This window comes from Schistocerca nitens, chromosome 7, assembly GCF_023898315.1.
Source record: "Schistocerca nitens isolate TAMUIC-IGC-003100 chromosome 7, iqSchNite1.1, whole genome shotgun sequence".
NCBI classification, from domain to species: domain Eukaryota; kingdom Metazoa; phylum Arthropoda; class Insecta; order Orthoptera; family Acrididae; genus Schistocerca; species Schistocerca nitens.
In genome coordinates this window covers 175,335,421-175,354,643 of record NC_064620.1, presented here as the reverse complement: position 1 = coordinate 175,354,643, position 19,223 = coordinate 175,335,421, and the positions used below count along the sequence as shown (strand labels likewise).

The 19,223-nt window shown below is 44.7% G+C and overlaps 2 protein-coding genes across 2 annotated transcripts in view; one reads left to right on the top strand and one right to left on the bottom strand.

Moving 5' to 3' along the window:
- Nucleotides 1–19,223, bottom strand: part of LOC126195328 (RNA-binding protein fusilli) — a 1,033,937-nt gene that overhangs the window by 813,067 nt on the left and 201,647 nt on the right. Inside the window, exon 3 of the mRNA XM_049933898.1 lies at nucleotides 9,883–10,004. The gene's annotated coding sequence lies outside the window, so the exon portion shown is untranslated. The remainder of the gene's footprint in view (nucleotides 1–9,882; nucleotides 10,005–19,223) is intronic.
- Nucleotides 280–2,867, top strand: LOC126195524 (uncharacterized). Its single transcript, XM_049934151.1, has 2 exons — nucleotides 280–457; nucleotides 1,966–2,867. The coding sequence occupies exons 1-2, from the start codon at nucleotides 280–282 to the stop codon at nucleotides 2,865–2,867; spliced, it is 1,080 nt and encodes a 359-aa protein (XP_049790108.1).

The window sequence follows — 19,223 nt, the reverse complement described above, 5'->3', positions numbered from 1 at the left end:
ACCGTACGGCAAAAAGCCGTACGGCTGTAGGTGTGAAGAAATGTATGGCGCCTTTCACATTATACGGCGACGGCAAAATGCCGCTGCCGTGCCGTGCTGCAGCCGTGTCTTGCCACTACAACAGACGGTCGCCGTACGGCAAGTTCGACAACAGTGGCCTACGTGACTAAGTGCATGCTTTCACACTGGACGGTTTTGAGCCGTACGGCGTCGACTAGTTCGTTGTAGTGTCGTTTTATTCATTTGTGTTTATTCTTGTTTACTGAAAAGTGTAGAAGAATGGATGAAATTGATACTGAACTTTTGATAACCTTGGTGGAAGTAAGACCTGTTCTGTGGGACAAAACTCTAGATGCGTATAGAGATCGTATTGCTACAAAGAATGCTTGGCGGGAAGTTTGCGTAGCACTGAAGCAAGATTTTGATGAGATGGAAGACAAAGATAAAAATGCGTTTGGTAAGTATTTATTTAATATATTAATATTACATTTAATACGTTTTAAACAGTTTTTATTTAACGTTATAAATTTTATTCTAAAAGTAAATCGTTTGTTTATAAGTAAATTACTGCTACCAGTCACGTTTTTTTTGTTTTGTTTATATTTTGCACGACGCGTTTCGGGAAATAATTCCCATCCTTAAGTGCGTTTTTCTCTAAGTTTTCATCATGTGTGGTGTCTTTTTATGTGTCAGGTCTTGCATTCTGTTTTCTTTACTGTAATTTATAAGAGAAACACGCACAAGACCTCACAAATAAAAAAACACTACACATAATGAAAACTTAGAGAAAAAAACGCACTTGAAGATCGGAATTATTTCCCGAAACGCGTCGTACAAAATATAAACAAAACGATTAAAAACGTGAGTGGTAGCAGTAATTTATTTATAAAGAAAACTATTTACTATACAGTCGCAGGCTTTCACAAACAATCTACAAAAAGGAAAAGGCTTGTTAATTTATATCTTTGACATCTGCCATGACACGCTTCCAGCATTTGTCATAAAATATTTACAAAGAGTGTTCCTTATGGCGTTGGCTGTCAGTCCTCCTCTTATGTTGGCATCTTGGGCTAAGTCTTCCAAACCAGTGAAGGATGTGGTGTCTTCAATTATAAATCCATCTCTCTGACGTACAAAATTGTGTAAAACAATGCAAGCTTTAACCATTTTTACTGCAAAATCTGGATGAACATTTAAAGGTCGGTGAAACAACCGCCACTTATTGGTGAGGATGCCAAAAGCACATTCCACATACCTCCTTGCTCTGCACAAACGGTAATTAAATACACGTTTCTCAACTGTCAAGTTTGTTCCCCCAAAAGGCCGGAGCAAATGCGTGTGTAGGCCAAATGCTGCGTCTCCCACGAAGAAGTAGGGTACTTTTGGACCTTCCGTACCAGGCAGACATTGGACGTCTGGAAATTCCAGGGAATTACTTTCTATTGACTTCCATAAACTGGACCGTCTGAACACTGAAGAGTCACAGTCTTTGCCATAACTTCCTACGTCGACATAAATGAACCTGTAGTTGGAATCCGCTACAGCCATCAGAACCACAGAAAAGTATTCTTTGTAATTGAAGTACATTGATCCGCTATTAAATGGGGCAGTAAGACGGATATGTTTTCCATCCACCGCTCCTAAGCAGTGGGGGAAATTAGCAGTACGTTCAAATCCAGCCGCTATTGATTCCCATACCTCTTTGGTCGGTCTTTGTATACATTCTTCCCGCAGTGATGACCAAATTGCTGTGCATACATCATTAACCACTTTACTTGCTGTAGAAATCCCAATTCTGTACTGGAAATGTAAGTCAGTGAAGGAACAACCGCTTGCCAGATACCTGAACAAAACGAAAAAAAATCAGTGACATTTAGTTTGCAGTGGACATTTTTTGTTACAGTTTTGCTTTTTTCTATACAAAATTAAAATGTTTTCATACAGTTTTGTTTTCTTTTGATGTAGGTATAGAAGTAATACGGAGGTGGACCAATCTACGAGACTCCTTTGTGAAGTCAAACATAAAAATTCAAGCTGCGAAAAAAAGTGGCTCAGCAGCAAAGAAAATGAAAAAGTATGTATATTCTGATCAGCTGCAGTTTCTAAAAAAGCTGTATGATGCTCGAGAGACGGAGGACAGTTTTCAATCGGAACGCACCGCCAGACTGGAAGAAGATATAGAAACGCAGGGCTCCGTCGAAAATACTGAGAATGTTTCTGGGCCATTTGATACAGCACCCACACAACAAACATCCAAAAGCGAGTGCCATACAAACAGAAAACATAGAAAACCTGATGCAATCGAAATGAAAATATTACGAGCTCTGGAAGAAGACAAACCTTGCAGCAAAATGTCATTTTTACTTAGTCTGAAGCCTCATCTGGAAAAATTTGATGAACAGGATTATCTTCAGTTTCAGATGGGAGTCCTCAAAGTTATAGAAAATATATATGAAAGGAGAAATATATTGACAGCTCAACCTCCTCCATTTACCCATTACACACCTCCCATGCCCTATAATAATAGATTTCAAGCTTATTCTTATTCACCTATGGAAAATGCTGCTCCAATATCCTCTTACCATACGCATCAGATTCGTCCTCCTCCAGCTGCACCAAACCCAACTACTTTTCTCGAACAACCATTACAGACTTCTCAAGGTCGCAGTTCTTATCAACGAATTAATAAAGTGCCACCACCATACCCTTCGCCTTCCACAAGTAGCCATGAAGGCCCACCATCAACAACGCAGTTCTACAACGTTTTTGCAGAGAGCCTGTCGCCACAAAGTGACAGTACAGTCAGTCCTGCTACAAACTCTTTGGTTTCAACTGCTGATATTGATATTGACTTTTCTACTTCATAATCTGAGCGTAATAAAAATGTAAAACACAAATAAATAAGTAAATAAACAGAACTAGTTTTTATGTATTAAATTACCTTAACGTGATAGCCAGCATTTGAACAGGTTGGATGCAATTGCGGAATTGTGTGTTTTGTCGTTGTAACACATCCTTTAGTTTTCTATGTAATTCGTCAAACGAGGTAATAGACATTCGGAAATAGTTAAAGAATTTATTTCCGTCGTTCCTCAAATCTTCAAAGAGTGTATAAAATAAACCCACTTCGTCTCTTCTCTGGTTAATGGGGTGTACCCACAAAAGACGACCTTTTCTTTTGCGGCGACGATGAAGCAACCACAAAGCAACAACTCGTTTACGGTTCATCTTGATACACACATTAAGCAAACTGAATAGACACCAACAACTGGTCACGTCAAAAAGCCGTGTAATGTGAAAGCAACACAGGCACGGCTAAAACTCGTACGGCTTTTTGCCGTACGGTCAAAACCGTATAGTGTGAAAGCGGCCTTACTGTCTTATCAAATGGGGCACGTTTCCATCTCCTCATTACGACTGTGGAGCAAATCACACCGCAGCTACCCCAGAGGGATCTAATATAAACGAGTCATTTGTAATAATTTTTATGATTCAAAATTAATTTAAATTGATTGTGGTTATCCTTTTACATAATCACCCATTTTACTGATACCGTTCAGCCATCGGCCGACCAATTTTTGGCGCATTTTCAAACCAAGTATGAGGACGTGACTGACGGTAACTTCCTATCACCTGCGTTGGTCGTAAAGACTTTTCCACCAAGAGCTTTATTAAGAGTTTCAAGTATGGGGATGTCGCACATCGACAAATCTGGACTCTAGGCTGCAAGTTTGCTTTCTTTGATTCTGGGTTGTAATGATGGACCTAAGTTTTGCAATATGTGTAGCATTTTATCTAAAAAAAAAAAAAAAGAACTTCACGTTGTTCCCTGTACCATGTGATAAATTAACAACTCGGCTCTTCGTTCAGCAACTTACGAACTAGAGGACCTGAACTTTTCAAATTCCCAATTCACTCCAAGCTTCTGAGTGATTTAAAGCACAGTTAGGTACCGACCACCTTAGACAAGTTATCGAACAGTATCGATATGCTCAGCTTTCGTGAACCCTGTCAGCACCAAAACAACACAAAGGGTCTCCACAAGCAAGAAATTGCAGGGCGAGCTGAAATTCCAGTACCACTCATCAGCGACGAAACGCCCGTAACAAGAAAACGTGGTGCCGAACCCATAAAATGTGATTTATGGAGAAGTGTAAGAAAGTGATTCGGTCGGGTGAGTCTTGACGTACACGTTCCCAAATTCTGGCCAAGTCTGCGTACCAACAGTGCACCATAGCGGGGGGTTCGGCGATGATTTGCTCAAGCTTATCGCGGTATTGCATGGGTCCCAATGACACTCTGCAATGACAAGGATTATGAGAATATTTTGGTTTATCAGGTCAGTTCCATTCTACAATATTTTTTCCCGAATAGTGATGCTGTATTCCAAGACAAGTTCCCTGTTCACGCAACTCCTATCGTCTAATACTACTTTTGTGAGCACAAAAATGAATTGTCGCATCTCCACCACAGTCACCAGGTCTCAATATTATTGAGCCTTTGTGTTCTACTTTGGAGACAAGGGTGCGTGATTGCTGTCACACTCTATCATAGTTACCTGAACGTGTCACTATTTTTCAAGAAGAATAGTATAAGATTATCTTCAAAACCATACTGCACCTGTATTTATCCTTCCGAGGCGACTGAAAAGCTGTTTTGAATGCTACAGGTTTTACTACACCATACCAGGCATCGTAATACGTCTTGTTTTAGGTGTTTCCATTTTTTGTCACCCCTGTATAATGGAAGGAATTCCCCATGGCACAAGAAGGAGATGGATCTGACTGCCAATTGCTAGCAGTTTTAGCAAATAATCTCGGCCGATAGTTGATCTAGCACACAGGTAATAATAACGTCAGTCATTCAAGCACTGACCAGTTCAGCATGATGGTGATGAGATGATAAGTTCGAGTATTTTTTCATTTTCTTAGGTCTTTCTTCTTATCACTTATATCACAGGTTTGTCCGCCACATGTATCTAGTAAGCCATACGGCACATAAATAACTTTGCGTTCTTGAGGCGATAGTTCTCCTCAGTTAGGCGTGTCTGTAACCCAGTGGCCGTTACGAGGTGCGCGGCGTGGAGGCCACGTGTGGGGGTCTCGCCGCCTCCAGTTATCGCTGCCTTATCCACCACGCAAAGCCACGCGGCAGCGCCGGTTTCGCCAGCACAGCACGCACGCCTTGCAGTCAATGGAGCTGAGGGCCGGCATTGCGTCACCGCGTGCTATTACGACTGTGCGCCATACATAAACTCTGTTGCAGAAGCTGGGATTGGGTAACTGCGGTCAGTCGCCTAATACATTGCAGTGCACGAGCCGCTGGAATCGCGTCATACATACACTACTCACTTCCTGGCAGTAATTTCCCTAGCTTTCTGAGACCCTACCGCACTCAATCAATTGCATATATACAGGGGGTGGAAAAAAAACGGGAACACCAAAAACACAAGACATTGCCATGGCATTTGTCTTGGAATTGATAAAAAGAGATTCTGTATACTTTTCAGGGGAAACTTTTATCATTCTTCCTGCTAAATAGTGACAAGTTTCACGTAACGACGATGGTGGTCCATATCGATCACGCACCCTTCTCTACTGGTGACGACGGTGGCCAGGGAAGATGCGGCAACACACACTCGCGCTCACAAAACCAGCCGTGGACGACACGAGATGCGTGAACAGGTGTACTGCCGTCTTGGAACACAGAATCGTCATTGGGAAAGAAACACTGTAACATGGGATACACTGGATCAGCCAAAATGGTCATATACTGCTTGGAAATAAGGCTATCTTGCAGAGTAACCATGGGGTCCATGGAATACCACGGTATGGATGCTCAAATCATCACTGACCCCCAGCTGTATTTAACTCTTCGGACGCACACTAGGCTAGAATTTGCAAACAGTGTGCCACAAGACTCTTCGGACCAACTGACATTCTTCCAGTGGTTCATAGCCCGGCACCACGTTGTCCTCTTTATGCGTATTTGCATGACTGATTAGTAGTTTCTGAATTCCAGCTCGACCTGTATTTCCCTGCTTATGGTGCTGACAGGGTTCTCGCGAATGCGACGTTCAGTTCTGCGTAATTTTTGCATCTGTTGTCTTTTTACTTTTCGTCACGATCCTCTTCAATGACCATTTGTTGCGATCACTCAACACACACTTTCGTCAGCGTTGTGACTTACCGGATGACGTTTTTGAGCTTCCCTTCTATGTGGTATAAGTCTTCGAGAAGGTGGTTCTTGAAAGACCAAACACTTCGGCTACCTTGGTTACGAAAGCGCCCACAATACGAGAACCAACTATTTGCCACGTTCGAATTCACTTAGCTCCGACCTAATGCACTCACAACTACGTAGATCATTGTTCTGACCACGACTGACGCTTGCAACGTACTGAGGGCGTTACACAGGCGCCGTTCATGGTCAAATACAACAGCGCAGTCTATAGACACGGTTAGCACATCTATTTATGCTGAAACACACATTTCTCACGATTTTTTCATGTTTTTGTCCAACTCCTGTACACTGTACTGTGCAAGAGATAGGGTAATTAGTAGCAACAATAACGTTTTTCTGTCCAACTCTATTTGCGTAATTAGCAAGCGCCTTAATCTCTCTTATGTAATTCTGATATTTTCTGCAAGAGTTCTTTGATGGTGACAGTCTCCCTCGAATACGGCCTCTTTCTAAGAGTTCTCGAGAACTTCGATCTCTTCCTTCCAGTAATTTCCATTTAAGTTCTGCGATCATTTCGTTTACAATGTTGTATGTGTTATAGCGACCTGTTACGATCCTATCAGCGAGTCGCTTAATTCGTTCGATGTCTGCTGTCGTACCTTCTTCTTAGGGCCTCCGAACGTTGAAATAGTAGCTCATATTGATATGTGCTGTCTGTTCTGTCGGCCATCCGCACACGCCTCCCGTCCAGTCCAAATTCTCAACCTGTCACGCCCAAGCAGCGCTCCCATCCATTAGGCCCACTGCTCGTAGCATTCGCTAAGCCACGTGTATCCGACGTGGGCGGCTCTAGGTACTTTCAGTGCTGATGCATCATATACATCATGTCTTCCCAACCCCTACGGGACTTTGTGAATGCTACGAGCTGCAGGGCTAATGGATTTTTCTCTCTCTTTTTTTTTTTTTTTTTTTTTTTTTGGGGGGGGGGGGGGAGCTACTTGTGCGTCTCAGGTTGAGAATTTGGGTTGGACGGGAGGCGTGTTCGGATGGCCGAGGCGGTTAAGGCAGCGGCTCTAGAGAAGCAAAGCAACAGGTTGGAGTCCTAGTCCGCCACAAGTTTTGAATCTTCAGCACTGATTTGTTTCAGTACCTGTAGGTAGTTGAACTCCTGATTTCTCGTACTGCATATATTGTCTACTAATGCTGAAATTGGATGCAATAGCGCTGCTATTCTTTTTCTTATAACCATTACCTTGCATTTATTCATATTTAAAGAGAGCTGTCATTTGTTACTGCCCACTTCTTTCTGTGTGTTATGGCAAATGATACGTTACTCTCAGCCAATGGGGGCAAAGGCAGCATTGAGGCAATAACTGGATAGGATCGCTTCAATAGCCGCAGTCAGAAGCGTATCACGAAGGTGTTATGACAAATGATACAAAGGTAGTGAGACAATATAACGATCGTTCAATGATGTCATTTCTCTGCGGACGATAGTATCGTCAGCGAAATATACAAAGGGCGTTTAAAAAGTTTTGCACAGTCGTCTTTAATTTTTTTATTTTTTGCAGGAAGAGAATGAAATTTTTTGTGAACATTCTTGGAACATTTAGCTATAAGTTGGTATATAAAAGTATTTTCTTTTATTTACAGGTGAGCCATAATGGACAGTGAAGTAGATGTAAGGTTACGACAACGGTCGGCGATAGAGAAGACCGGCGATGAGTCTGCCACATCGATTCACAGGAAGTAGCTCCCTGTTTATGGGGAGGACACAGTGGATCGCAGCAGCATCCAGCGGTGGTTGCAGAGGTTTAAAGAAGGTGATTGCTCTCTACTGGACAATCCACGATGCGGGAGACCATCGACGGCCGTGAGTGATGTGAATAAGGAGACCACTGATCAACCATCCAAAATGACAGATGGGTGACGGCACGATAGCTTGCTAAAATGACTCGTTTGTCATTGGATAGTGTGGTATCATCGGTACAGTCACTAGGGTACAGAAAAATCTGTGCACGTTGGGTACCCCCTTAGATCTCTTCCACTTTCGCCGGCCGGTGTGGTCGAGCGGTTCTAGTCGCTTCAGTTCGGAACCGCGCGACCGCTAAGGTCGCAGGTTCGAATCCTGCCTCGGGCATGGATGTGTGTGATGTCCTTAGGTTGGTTAGGTTTAAGTAGTTCTAAGTTCTAGGAGACTAATGACCTCAGATGTTAAGTCCCATAGTGCTCAGAGCCATTTGAACCATTTTTTTCTTCCACTTCCTCCTCCTCTTTTCTCCTGTATCCTGGCACTGTATCCTTAACTCTTTTCCTAGCACAGTTCTGTCACTGTCAACAACGTTCGAAATCCACAGTGTCCTTCTCTTTCTCTCATACCACCATTGTTTCCTTTGCTCTTTCTATACCACAACCATTGTCTACCATCTTCCAATATTTATTACTTTTCCCCCTCTTTCCTACTGACATTGTCTCTTCCTCTCTCAGTATAAAAAGGCACGAATATGATCGTATGTCAAAATTTTTGGGAAAATTTTTAGAAGTGCTAAGGAAGGGAGACTGAGCCAACTGATATCCCTGTTTCCACTCAGTCTTTTAAACCAGGAGCATAGTAGCCTTTTTTGCGCTCCTATACGAGCATTTTTCCATTGGTTCCCTTCTTTTTCATCTTAGAGTATGGCAAGAACTTTTTGGGGCAGTAAAATTTTGGTAGTTTACTTGTGTGAAATATGAAATAACGCAAAACTAACTTTACACTTCAAGCCGGATTTTACGTGCACAAAAATTTTGCATGTGCCTCAGTACTACAAAACAGGGTCCCCAGAACACTTCTCATGATAATGCAGACTGTTTACAGAATATTTCTCCGTGCTACGTCACTTTATCAACCTCGTTTTCGTCTCACACAAAATATTACATCCATATTTTACGCGTATAAGTAGTATAATTTTGACCCCCAGTATCTCGGGAAGGGAGAAAGATATCACCAAAATTTTCAAGGCTGTTCGAGACAGGGATCTTAAGAACGAATTGTCAAAATCTGAGCCATTTATTGTGCATAGCCGCCCCGGAATCGGAGACTCCGTTTTGGTATCCAAAGACTATGATTCTAGGGCTTTCTCAGGAACCGCCTATGGATTAAATGCCGCCTCCGCAAGTCCTTTAAAGTGCACGATAGATCACATAAGAGTATAATGAAAAAAGAACCAACGTATCTGCTCCATTTTTCTACGCTGGGGGAAGTGTGTAATATTCGAACTTTGACCCCATATTTTAGAACAGTTACAGCAAGACGATCCTTCTGTTGGGTGTACAAATGGTCCCTAGCCCAAGGACTATCCGGAAACACTTGACCCTATCTTGCTGTCACCAACAAAATTCAACGTGGGAGCCTGAAAAGAATCCTGTTACTATGTGTGGTGGTTCGGGACACATTAGGTAGTGCGTGCTGTCGCATACGTACCGATAGGTATTACGATCTTAGAAACAGTGCAATACTGTAGCAAGCGAATAACGTATAATACATTTTGAGGACTGCACTATGTATCAAGATAATCCCGTCTGAAATCATCTACAACTAATCTGCATCTTCCATGAAGCTAGACTGCAGATTTGTACGCCGACCGGTTTATGACTTATTTGCTCTGAAACACTATCGGAAATGGAAATCCAGAATACCGAATTAGACAGATGTCCTACCTTCTGATCCAATCAATCGCTGCCAAATCTCTGTGCGCTTTCCGTATGTCCTGAAGTCAGTGAATTATCTGCAGCCTTTCCAGAAAACCTGAGCTCAACAGTTCCACTGCTCGGCATGCAACCTGCAACAAATAGAATCACTCTGATTATTAACAGTTCAAATACAGTACATTATGTACAAGATGGCCAGTTCAGGGTGTTTTCTTTCTTTGTGGTATTAAATTATAGTCGGACTGTATAGCACGGGAAAAGAGGAGCCGTTTCACAAAAGTGAATAAAAAACTCTCCATCGGGATTCGCTGTTACGCTATGTCCATTTAAATTTAGTATACAGTTAAGGTATGGAATCAAAGTTTGTAGCGTGTGTATTAGTTCTTGGGTATCTTGCTTTTACACCATCGTTACAGCAATCACTGTTGATGAGGGACAGTAGGCTGTATTTCATAGTCACTATATTCTAGGTGGCACTTCAGGCAGCGACTATTATCACGGCCTTCAGCAATGTTCAGATGGGAGCTGTAAGTGAGTTTAGTTGCTGGCGAACTGTTGAGGCAGGTGGCATGGCGTGAGATCCGCAACTGCACAAATCAACACATTAAGTTAAGCGTGAATCACCCATGATGCGAGGAGAAAACGAAATGAAACATCACGCGTGTTGGTATTTCAGTGACTACAAAACTCAGTGAAATTTAGAAAGAATTTGGCACTATTAGCCCTCATACTAGTATGAAGTTGCATCCTCTTTGGCCTGGTTGCATACTCTACTTCGGTGAGAGGGGTGTCGCAGAGCCGATGTATCCTGTCCTGAGGCAAGCTGTTGTAACTGGTTCTTAGTATGTTAGATACTGGCAATGGGCCGGAGTGACGTCCGATCTGATCCAACAAATGTTCTATCGGAGACAGGTCTGGGGATCTTGTTGGCCACGGGAGTACATCAGGATCAAACAGGCAGTTCATAAAGAAACGAACCATGACTGATCAAGCATTGTCCTATTGAAAAACGGCACCAATATGCTGGTGCATGAGAGGTAACGCACAAAGACGCAGGATGCTCGTGACGTGCCATTGTAACGTCACAGTTATCTCAATCACTACCAGTCGTGGCGTGAAGTCATATCGAAGAGACCCCCACACAATGACGCCAGGCATAACACCGCCTCCCCAAACCACTGGAAGTATATCGGCCCTCTCCCCAGGTCACCGAAATACTCGCCGACTGATGGTCACATCCAGGGCAGTGTAGACGATTCATCGCTGAACACAATGCGACGCCATTCACCAGTGGCCCACGCTTGTCGGTCACAGCACCACTACGAACGTTTGTCCTGTTGTGTTAGCGGCAGCTTACGCATGGGACGGTAATACCTTAGTTCACCCGCTGTTATTCTTGGACAGATGGTGTGGAACGACACAGGATGTTGCAGGGGGTACATCAATAGTTCTCGGATGGCAGGCGCAGGTGGGTTCACAACGCGGTTGGTGCGCAATACGACGATCCTCCTTTGCGGTGGTCAGATACGGCCCATCGGAACCATGACGAGTACTCCCAACCTTACCTTCCAATGCATTGCAACATCCCTCACAGTCACGCTCAATACTCCACAAATCCGGATATTGCACTATGCGACCATCCGGCCACATGGAGATACAATGAGATACCTTCCAAACTCCGTCAGGTGCTGATAACTCCGTCTCACACGAGTAAGCGTCATCTCCATGTGCTTCACAGTGATCACTCAGTATCTGATACTGTTCATGGCCCTTACATCATACGAGACCGGATAATAATACTGAACACGAACAGACTAATACAGTCTGGTGGCCTTTCTACCGGTTACAGAAAATTGGAACTTTAGTCATTTATATCCTCCTCGATGACGTGTATGTGTACGAAGCTACATGGACATTCGATCATGTCTGCTGGGTGCTTCAGGTTTTTTAGCAGGTGGTGCACATTTCTGCAAGTTACCATAACGACAAAGCCTCAGTTTTCGAGAGACAGTGATGAACTCCAAACAGTTAATACATCCAAGGCGAACGCGACACAGACGATTCTGCATTGCTTGTCAATGTATCCCCACAAACGTCGATGCGGTAGGCTGTTGTTTGGTATGAAAAATAAGCTGTTTTCAAAACGTGCTTCACACGCGTCGCTCATTCAAGACTTTATATCACCAGTAACACTAATTTGCGACCACTAACTCGTTATTCAAAATATTCAGTTTGGGTTTCTCGCCATCTATATAATTTTAGCCCTAATGGTTTGGGATGGATTGTAGATTGGTAAGTCACGGTACGTAATTCGGCACCCGGATGAGGGAATCCCTAGCGAGCAATATTCAAGTAATTGTGTTGAGTCGATAATGAAATCAATGGAGACGTGCTGACCTAAGTTATTTTTAAGGCGTGGTCTGCAATAATTGTTACGTGCAATAGCAATCTTAAGACAGATGCTTTTGAAAAACATTTTCAGCATCAGAGAGCTTACCACAGTGTTGTAACAGTTAGGAACTTTTTTGTATCAGTAGGGCCATGCTACTTTATAAAGTCAAGGACCATGACATCATTGTTGTAAGAAATTCGAGTGAATGTGTTTGACTGACCATCATCATATCCCGATTTGAAACTACCGGATATGTTTGACTTTAACAATAACGCCCGTTGTACGGCAGAGTAACTCTTCATCGTACCTCAAGAAAAAATTTAACCTCCACAGAGTCAGAATTTAGCGAACGGCCTGTCTCGAAGGTATACAGAATATTAGTAGCTGAGAGAGGTGTTGCAGGCAGGTAGTTTCATGGCTGGTGTCTTTGCAATGAACTGTAATGGTTGTTCGCACTACTGTAACAGTGTGGTGTATGTCGCTCACATGTTTGGGGCGATGAAGTATGCTAAAAATACTGCTCGAATTACACCTGAATCCCCTTCACTTTCATGTTATAGACGGTGGAGACGTCATAAATTTGTGGAGAAGTTTGTAAAAGTGTGTTGACAACGGCTAAGGATGGACGCCAGTGCGGTTAATGTGTTGATTCGTACGGAGAGCACTTATACCTTACCGAGTACTTCAACAAACAGAATGTCTTTTACCAGGCAAAGTAAAGTCCCTGACTGCTTCATTAGCCTCCAGTAAACAGCACCAAGGTTACTGTATTGCACATAGTGTGTAGTGTGTGATGTCGTTTGGCACAGGGCCGTTAAAAATTAAATAAAATGGTTCAAATGGCTCTGAGCACTATGGGACTTAACATCTGTGGTCATCAGTCCCCTAGAACTTAGAACTAATTAAACCGAACTAACCTAAGGACATCACATACATCCATGCCCGAGGCAGGATTCGAAGCTGCGACCGTAGCAGTCGCGCGGCTCCGAACTGAGCGCCTAGAACCGCGAGACCACCGCGGCCGGCAATTAAATAAAAAAACCTGAGCAGGATGTTCAATACCTATAACATAGGTTAGCTACTTCGCTATGCTCGAAACATTCTTCGCAAGGAAGTTACACGACTAACATGTTAAAAAAAAAGTTGGTTTCAGCAGACCGGAGAAACCACGCCCAATGAGTAAACGACGGGCGTCTTCATCGCTATTTACAGAATTTATCTCTCACTCTGTGACTTAGTGTTACTATGGTTAAACTTCTTTACAGATTACAACTTTATGAATGATCGAGGCGCGAACATAGTAGGAGCTATGCCTTGGGTGAACATCTTGACAAGCCGGCCGCGATGGTCTCGCGGTTCTAGGCGCGCAGTCCGGAACCGCGCGACTGCTACGGTCGCAGGTTCGAATCCTGCCTCGGGCATGGATGTGTGTGATGTCCTTAGGTTAGTTAGGTTTAAGTAGTTCTAAGTTCTAGGGGACTGATGACCACAGCTGTTGAGTCCCATAGTGCTCAGAGCCATTTTTGAACATCTTGACCCATTCTCTCAAAGTACACTCCTGGAAATGGAAAAAAGAACACATTGACACCGGTGTGTCAGACCAACCATACTTGCTCCGGACACTGCGAGAGGGCTGTACAGGCAATGATCACAAGCACGGCACAGCGGACACACCAGGAACCGCGGTGTTGGCCGTCGAATGGCGCTAGCTGCGCAGCATTTGTGCACCGCCGCCGTCAGTGTCAGCCAGTTTGCCGTGGCATACGGAGCTCCATCGCAGTCTTTAACACTGGTAGCATGCCGCGACAGCGTGGACGTGAACCGTATGTGCAGTTGACGGACTTTGAGCGAGGGCGTATAGTGGGCATGCGGGAGGCCGGGTGGACGTACCGCCGAATTGCTCAACACGTGGGGCGTGAGGTCTCCACAGTACATCGATGTTGTCGCCAGTGGTCGGCGGAAGGTGCACGTGCCCGTCGACCTGGGACCGGACCGCAGCGACGCACGGATGCACGCCAAGACCGTAGGATCCTACGCAGTGCCGTAGGGGACCGCACCGCCACTTCCCAGCAAATTAGGGACACTGTTGCTCCTGGGGTATCGGCGAGGACCATTCGCAACCGTCTCCATGAAGCTGGGCTACGGTCCCGCACACCGTTAGGCCGTCTTCCGCTCACGCCCCAACATCGTGCAGCCCGCCTCCAGTGGTGTCGCGACAGGCGTGAATGGAGGGACGAATGGAGACGTGTCGTCTTCAGCGATGAGAGTCGCTTCTGCCTTGGTGCCAATGATGGTCGTATGCGTGTTTGGCGCCGTGCAGGTGAGCGCCACAATCAGGACTGCATACGACCGAGGCACACAGGGCCAACACCCGGCATCATGGTGTGGGGAGCGATCTCCTACACTGGCCGTACACCACTGGTGATCGTCGAGGGGACACTGAATAGTGCACGGTACACCCAAACCGTCATCGAACCCATCGTTTTACCATTCCTAGACCGGCAAGGGAACTTGCTGTTCCAACAGGACAATGCACGTCCGCATGTATCCCGTGCCACCCAACGTGTTCTAGAAGGTGTAAGTCAACTACCCTGGCCAGCAAGATCTCCGGATCTGGCCGCCATTGAGCATGTTTGGGACTGGATGAAGCGTCGTCTCACGCGGTCTGCACGTCCAGCACGAACGCTGGTCCAACTGAGGTGCCAGGTGGAAATGGCATGGCAAGCCGTTCCACAGGACTACATCCAGCATCTCTACGATCGTCTCCATGGGAGAATAGCAGCCTGCATTGCTGCGAAAGGTGGATATACACTGTACTAGTGCCGACATTGTGCATGCTCTGTTGCCTGTGTCTATGTGCCTGTGGTTCTGTCAATGTGATCATGTGATGTATCTGACCCCAGGAATGTGTCAATAAAGTTTCCCCTTCCTGGGACAATGAATTCACGGTGTTCTTATTTCAATTTCCAGGAGTGTAATTGTACTGGGAAACTGAAGCCAGACGGCATGATTAGAGAGGTCGGGAGCAAGGGCTAGCACTGCCCACGAACATAAAAGTTGGGATGCAGCTCTCGTTACGGCACACAATTTTAATCTATCATTAGTCGATTTTTTGGAAGTAATGTCAATTCTACCAATAGGTTTAGTTGAATGTATCAGTATGTTTGCGTTGGCGTTCGGATATGTTTTACAACAGTCCGGTCTCGAGGTAGCTTCGGGTGTATACATGCTAAACTTGCATGTGCTACGCAGTGTACCAGCATATGACACACAGTAACATCACCACGAAGCACACTTGACGCCTTCGCGCCACACCGGGTCGTCGCGAAGGTGGCGCTCATAATCTGCAACCAATTTCTGCTTCCGCCATAAAACGTTCATTGTGTTATATCTAGAACCCGGAATTTTCAAGCTAATGCATGCTGCATGCACGTTTGGTTGTTTTGGGCATTTGTGAAGTGAATCCATAAATCTAAGAGTTTATCGCTGTAACTGGCTTCAGTGCATATACTGCACTAACTCACAAGATAACACGTTTTACTGATTGTTTTTCTTATCAGTTTCGCCAAAAGAATAGAACATGAGTAATTTCTCCAATCTTGTTAGCCTGCAAACTTCACAGTGAGCTCAAGTGTCGTAGTTCGGCCCAAGAGATGTCGGTAGAAGTGCCTATAAATGTAAATTAAAAATGGTTGTTTCTGTTGTTAAGCGATACTGTCCGTACATGCTGAAGGCCGGGAAAGCAATTAAAATATTTTATCCTAACCTAAAACACGTTCTTGTTTAGCCTAAGTAGATGAAACAGTAGATGAAACAGTATCTCTAAAATATGACATTGTGAATATGGCGATATCCTCTACAAAAGAGATAAATAGACGCACTAAACACAAAAATTTGTTAATTCAAATGGTTCAAATGGCTCTGAGCACTATGGGACTTAACATATATGGTCATCAGTCCCCTAGAACTTAGAACTACTTAAACCTAACTAACCTAAGGACTTCACACAACACCCAGTTATCACGAGGCAGAGAAAATCCCTGACTCCGCCAGGAATCGAACCCGGGAACCCGGGCGCGGGAAGCGAGAACGCTATCGCACGACCACGAGCTGCGGACTTACCAGATCTCTGCCAATAAACAGCACCTGGCCATTCGACTTCCCCGTAAGTGCGATTCTGTGCTCGTTACAATTCCCGTTGCTTCACTCATTACGCCTAGATATTTAATCCACGTGACTCACTTGTCACTCAAGCAGCATACTATGGATGCTATACTCGCACATAACAGGAAAAATTCACATTCACATTCGCATTAGTTTACTTATCATCAATTACAGCAAGGTGCCATTCACTGCACCAAACCGCTAAGACTCTCAGATTGCTCCCCACCCTATCCGACAGATCGTCGTGCACGTGGAGAACAAGAGAGACCTTATCAAGATTCCCAGAGGCTCTGCCTCATACGAACATTCGTTGTTCGAGACAACGCGCCGTGTTCCATTATTATTCAAAACGTCTTCCAGTCAGTCAGGTATTTAACAATCTTTTCCGCATGCTCGGATCTTTGCTATCAGTTTACAGAGTGGTAAAGTACCGAGGAGGAGGAGGAGGAGATTAGTGTTTAACGTCCCGTCGACAACGAGGTCATTAGAGACGGAGCGCAAGCTCGGGTGAGGGAAGGATGGGGAAGGAAATCGGCCGTGCCCTTTCAAAGGAACCATCCCGGCATTTGCCTGAAGCGATTTAGGAAAATCACGGAAAACCTAAATCAGGATAAAGTACCGAATGCTCTCCGTTATGCAATGGTCAGCACACAGTACCTATAGCAACTGGCTCAGTGATGCAGTGCAGAGCACACTGCGACAAATGGAATCAAACTGCAGCACTCCGTGTGGATGATGGCAACTCACATCTTTGATGTGTGCCTGCACAGGCGATGGTGACCAGCTACATTGTATGCCCATTCAGATAGTGACAGCTGGGCAGCTAGATGATCCGGGCTCAAAGCCCAGTCCACCTAGGTAAGTGACCACTACTGACTGGAAACTGGTCAGAATCAGGCATGCTGGTCAGAAGGTACCAAGTCAGGAGCTCAATGTTTTTGAAATGATAGTTTTTCTGGCCTCAACGTCCGAACAAGAGTGAGCCGCTGATATGTCCATTGAACAATCATGATTTAGTTATTCCAGCTCTCCTGTAGCGCTAAAAACTGTGTAGCCCTGTTGGTGTGGTAATGGTCGGACAGCCTGTAGAGTCTATCTGTTGGCCTGTTAGCAGGATACTGCGTACGAAAACGGCGAGCTGCTTTGTAAATCAATGCTGATTTACGGATAGAAGCTTTTTCTCTCTCTAGGAAACTCACTATATTCGAGCTTAGAATATATCCAAGGATAATTTGCGCATTCTTTCAGTCGTCTGGTTTTTTTCCGCTTGCGAGGGGTTCACATTAAATGCGAGCTAGGAAAAACGCCAACGCAACAGAGTAATCTGCGTAATACCGAACTGGGATTCCACGACAGTACGGCGCTTTATTCGTTTGTAACTGTACTGTAGTGCTGTAGTCACGGTAGCTGACAAAATAAGTGTTTGGAATGGCATTTGTAATTCGGAATTTCACCTGTTCCCCTGCGCCACCCAATACAATCAAGAGTAAATTAGTCACGCATTCTGCAGGAGAAAAGCGCCAGGATCCGCAAGGAGCGTATTCCCGAGGGAAAGACGAAACCAGCTTAACGGCAGCGCCGCATGAAAAAGTCACACGGGACTCTGGGCGCCAGCCTCTCAGCCGCCAGCGACGGCACACACCGCCGGCGGAAGAGCGTCGCCAATTAGCAGCTGCATGCCGCGGTATGCGTGCTCGCGTGCGTTAATTACCTGCTAGCGCACCTGGTCGCGCCAGAGTTCACTCGCACTTGCGTTCGTGTCACTTGATTTCCGAAGGAGCTGCATCGGAAGGCCGATACAAACTTTCTGCAAATGTCAGGCTTCCTTAAGCTGGTAAGTGCAACTGCGCTTTCTTAAATCTAGTCCAGAAATGAAGGAGGAAATACCAATTTCATTTGTTTCTGGACAACGACAGCATCACAGTTAATGTTACCGACGCTGAGAAGTGTCAAGGAAACGCTATCACATAACAGTAAAGATAATGACTAAATTTTGAACCCTTCAAACCGCATGCCCCACTGAAGGTGAGGTAACTGGCAGTGTAGTAAGTTGTAGTACACGCAGTGGCCCTTAGGGGAATAAATCTTACGCCGGTAGATGTTTCGGTCATGAATTTTTTCAAATAAATTGTTTTACTCCCGTCTGACTGACATGTGGTCGCTAGCACTACACACACTTTAATTTCCGACTCTTCGCAGAAAAAAATTCAAGATTTACTTTTCCTGTTCACGACAGTTCGATTACATATCTCAATTAAATTGCCAAGCTTGACGTTATTATTATTATCAAAGGCTAGCAAATCGTTGTTCATACAAATATTTCCAGTACTGACGATACTCAAGTCACAGTTAAATTTTCACAAGAAGACTGACTACCTTCTGACTGACTTCAGGCAGGCCCCTTCCCCCTCCCCGCCCGCCCCCATGACTTCCTCTTATGTGCCAACCTCTTCATCTCTGAGTAGCACTTACATCCAACGTCCTCTACAATTTGTTGAATATATTCTAAGCTCTGCAGCTCCCTATAGTACAGTGGAAGTTATTCACCTTTGTTTAAGCAAATGCCCTATCATTTTCTCATAATGAACCGTCGTCCTCCCGAATGCGAGTACAGTGTGTTAACCACTGCGCCACCTCGCTCGGTACTCTAACTAGAGCAATCATTTGATAGTCACCCGTGGTCTACGAGTGGCGTCTAGTAATCTAAACGTCCTCGGTTCCGGGTTCTAGCCTTGCCACTGTTTAAATTTTGAATAAAAATCGTCAGCAATGGCGGCCGAATACTTCCGGCCCT

Coding starts and splice junctions, on each gene's coding strand:
- LOC126195524 (XM_049934151.1), top strand. CDS start 280: ATGGATGAAATTGATACTGAACTTTTGATAACCTTGGTGGAAGTAAGA. Junction 458..1,965: donor CAAAGATAAAAATGCGTTTG/GTAAGTATTTAT, acceptor CTTTTGATGTAG/GTATAGAAGTAATACGGAGG.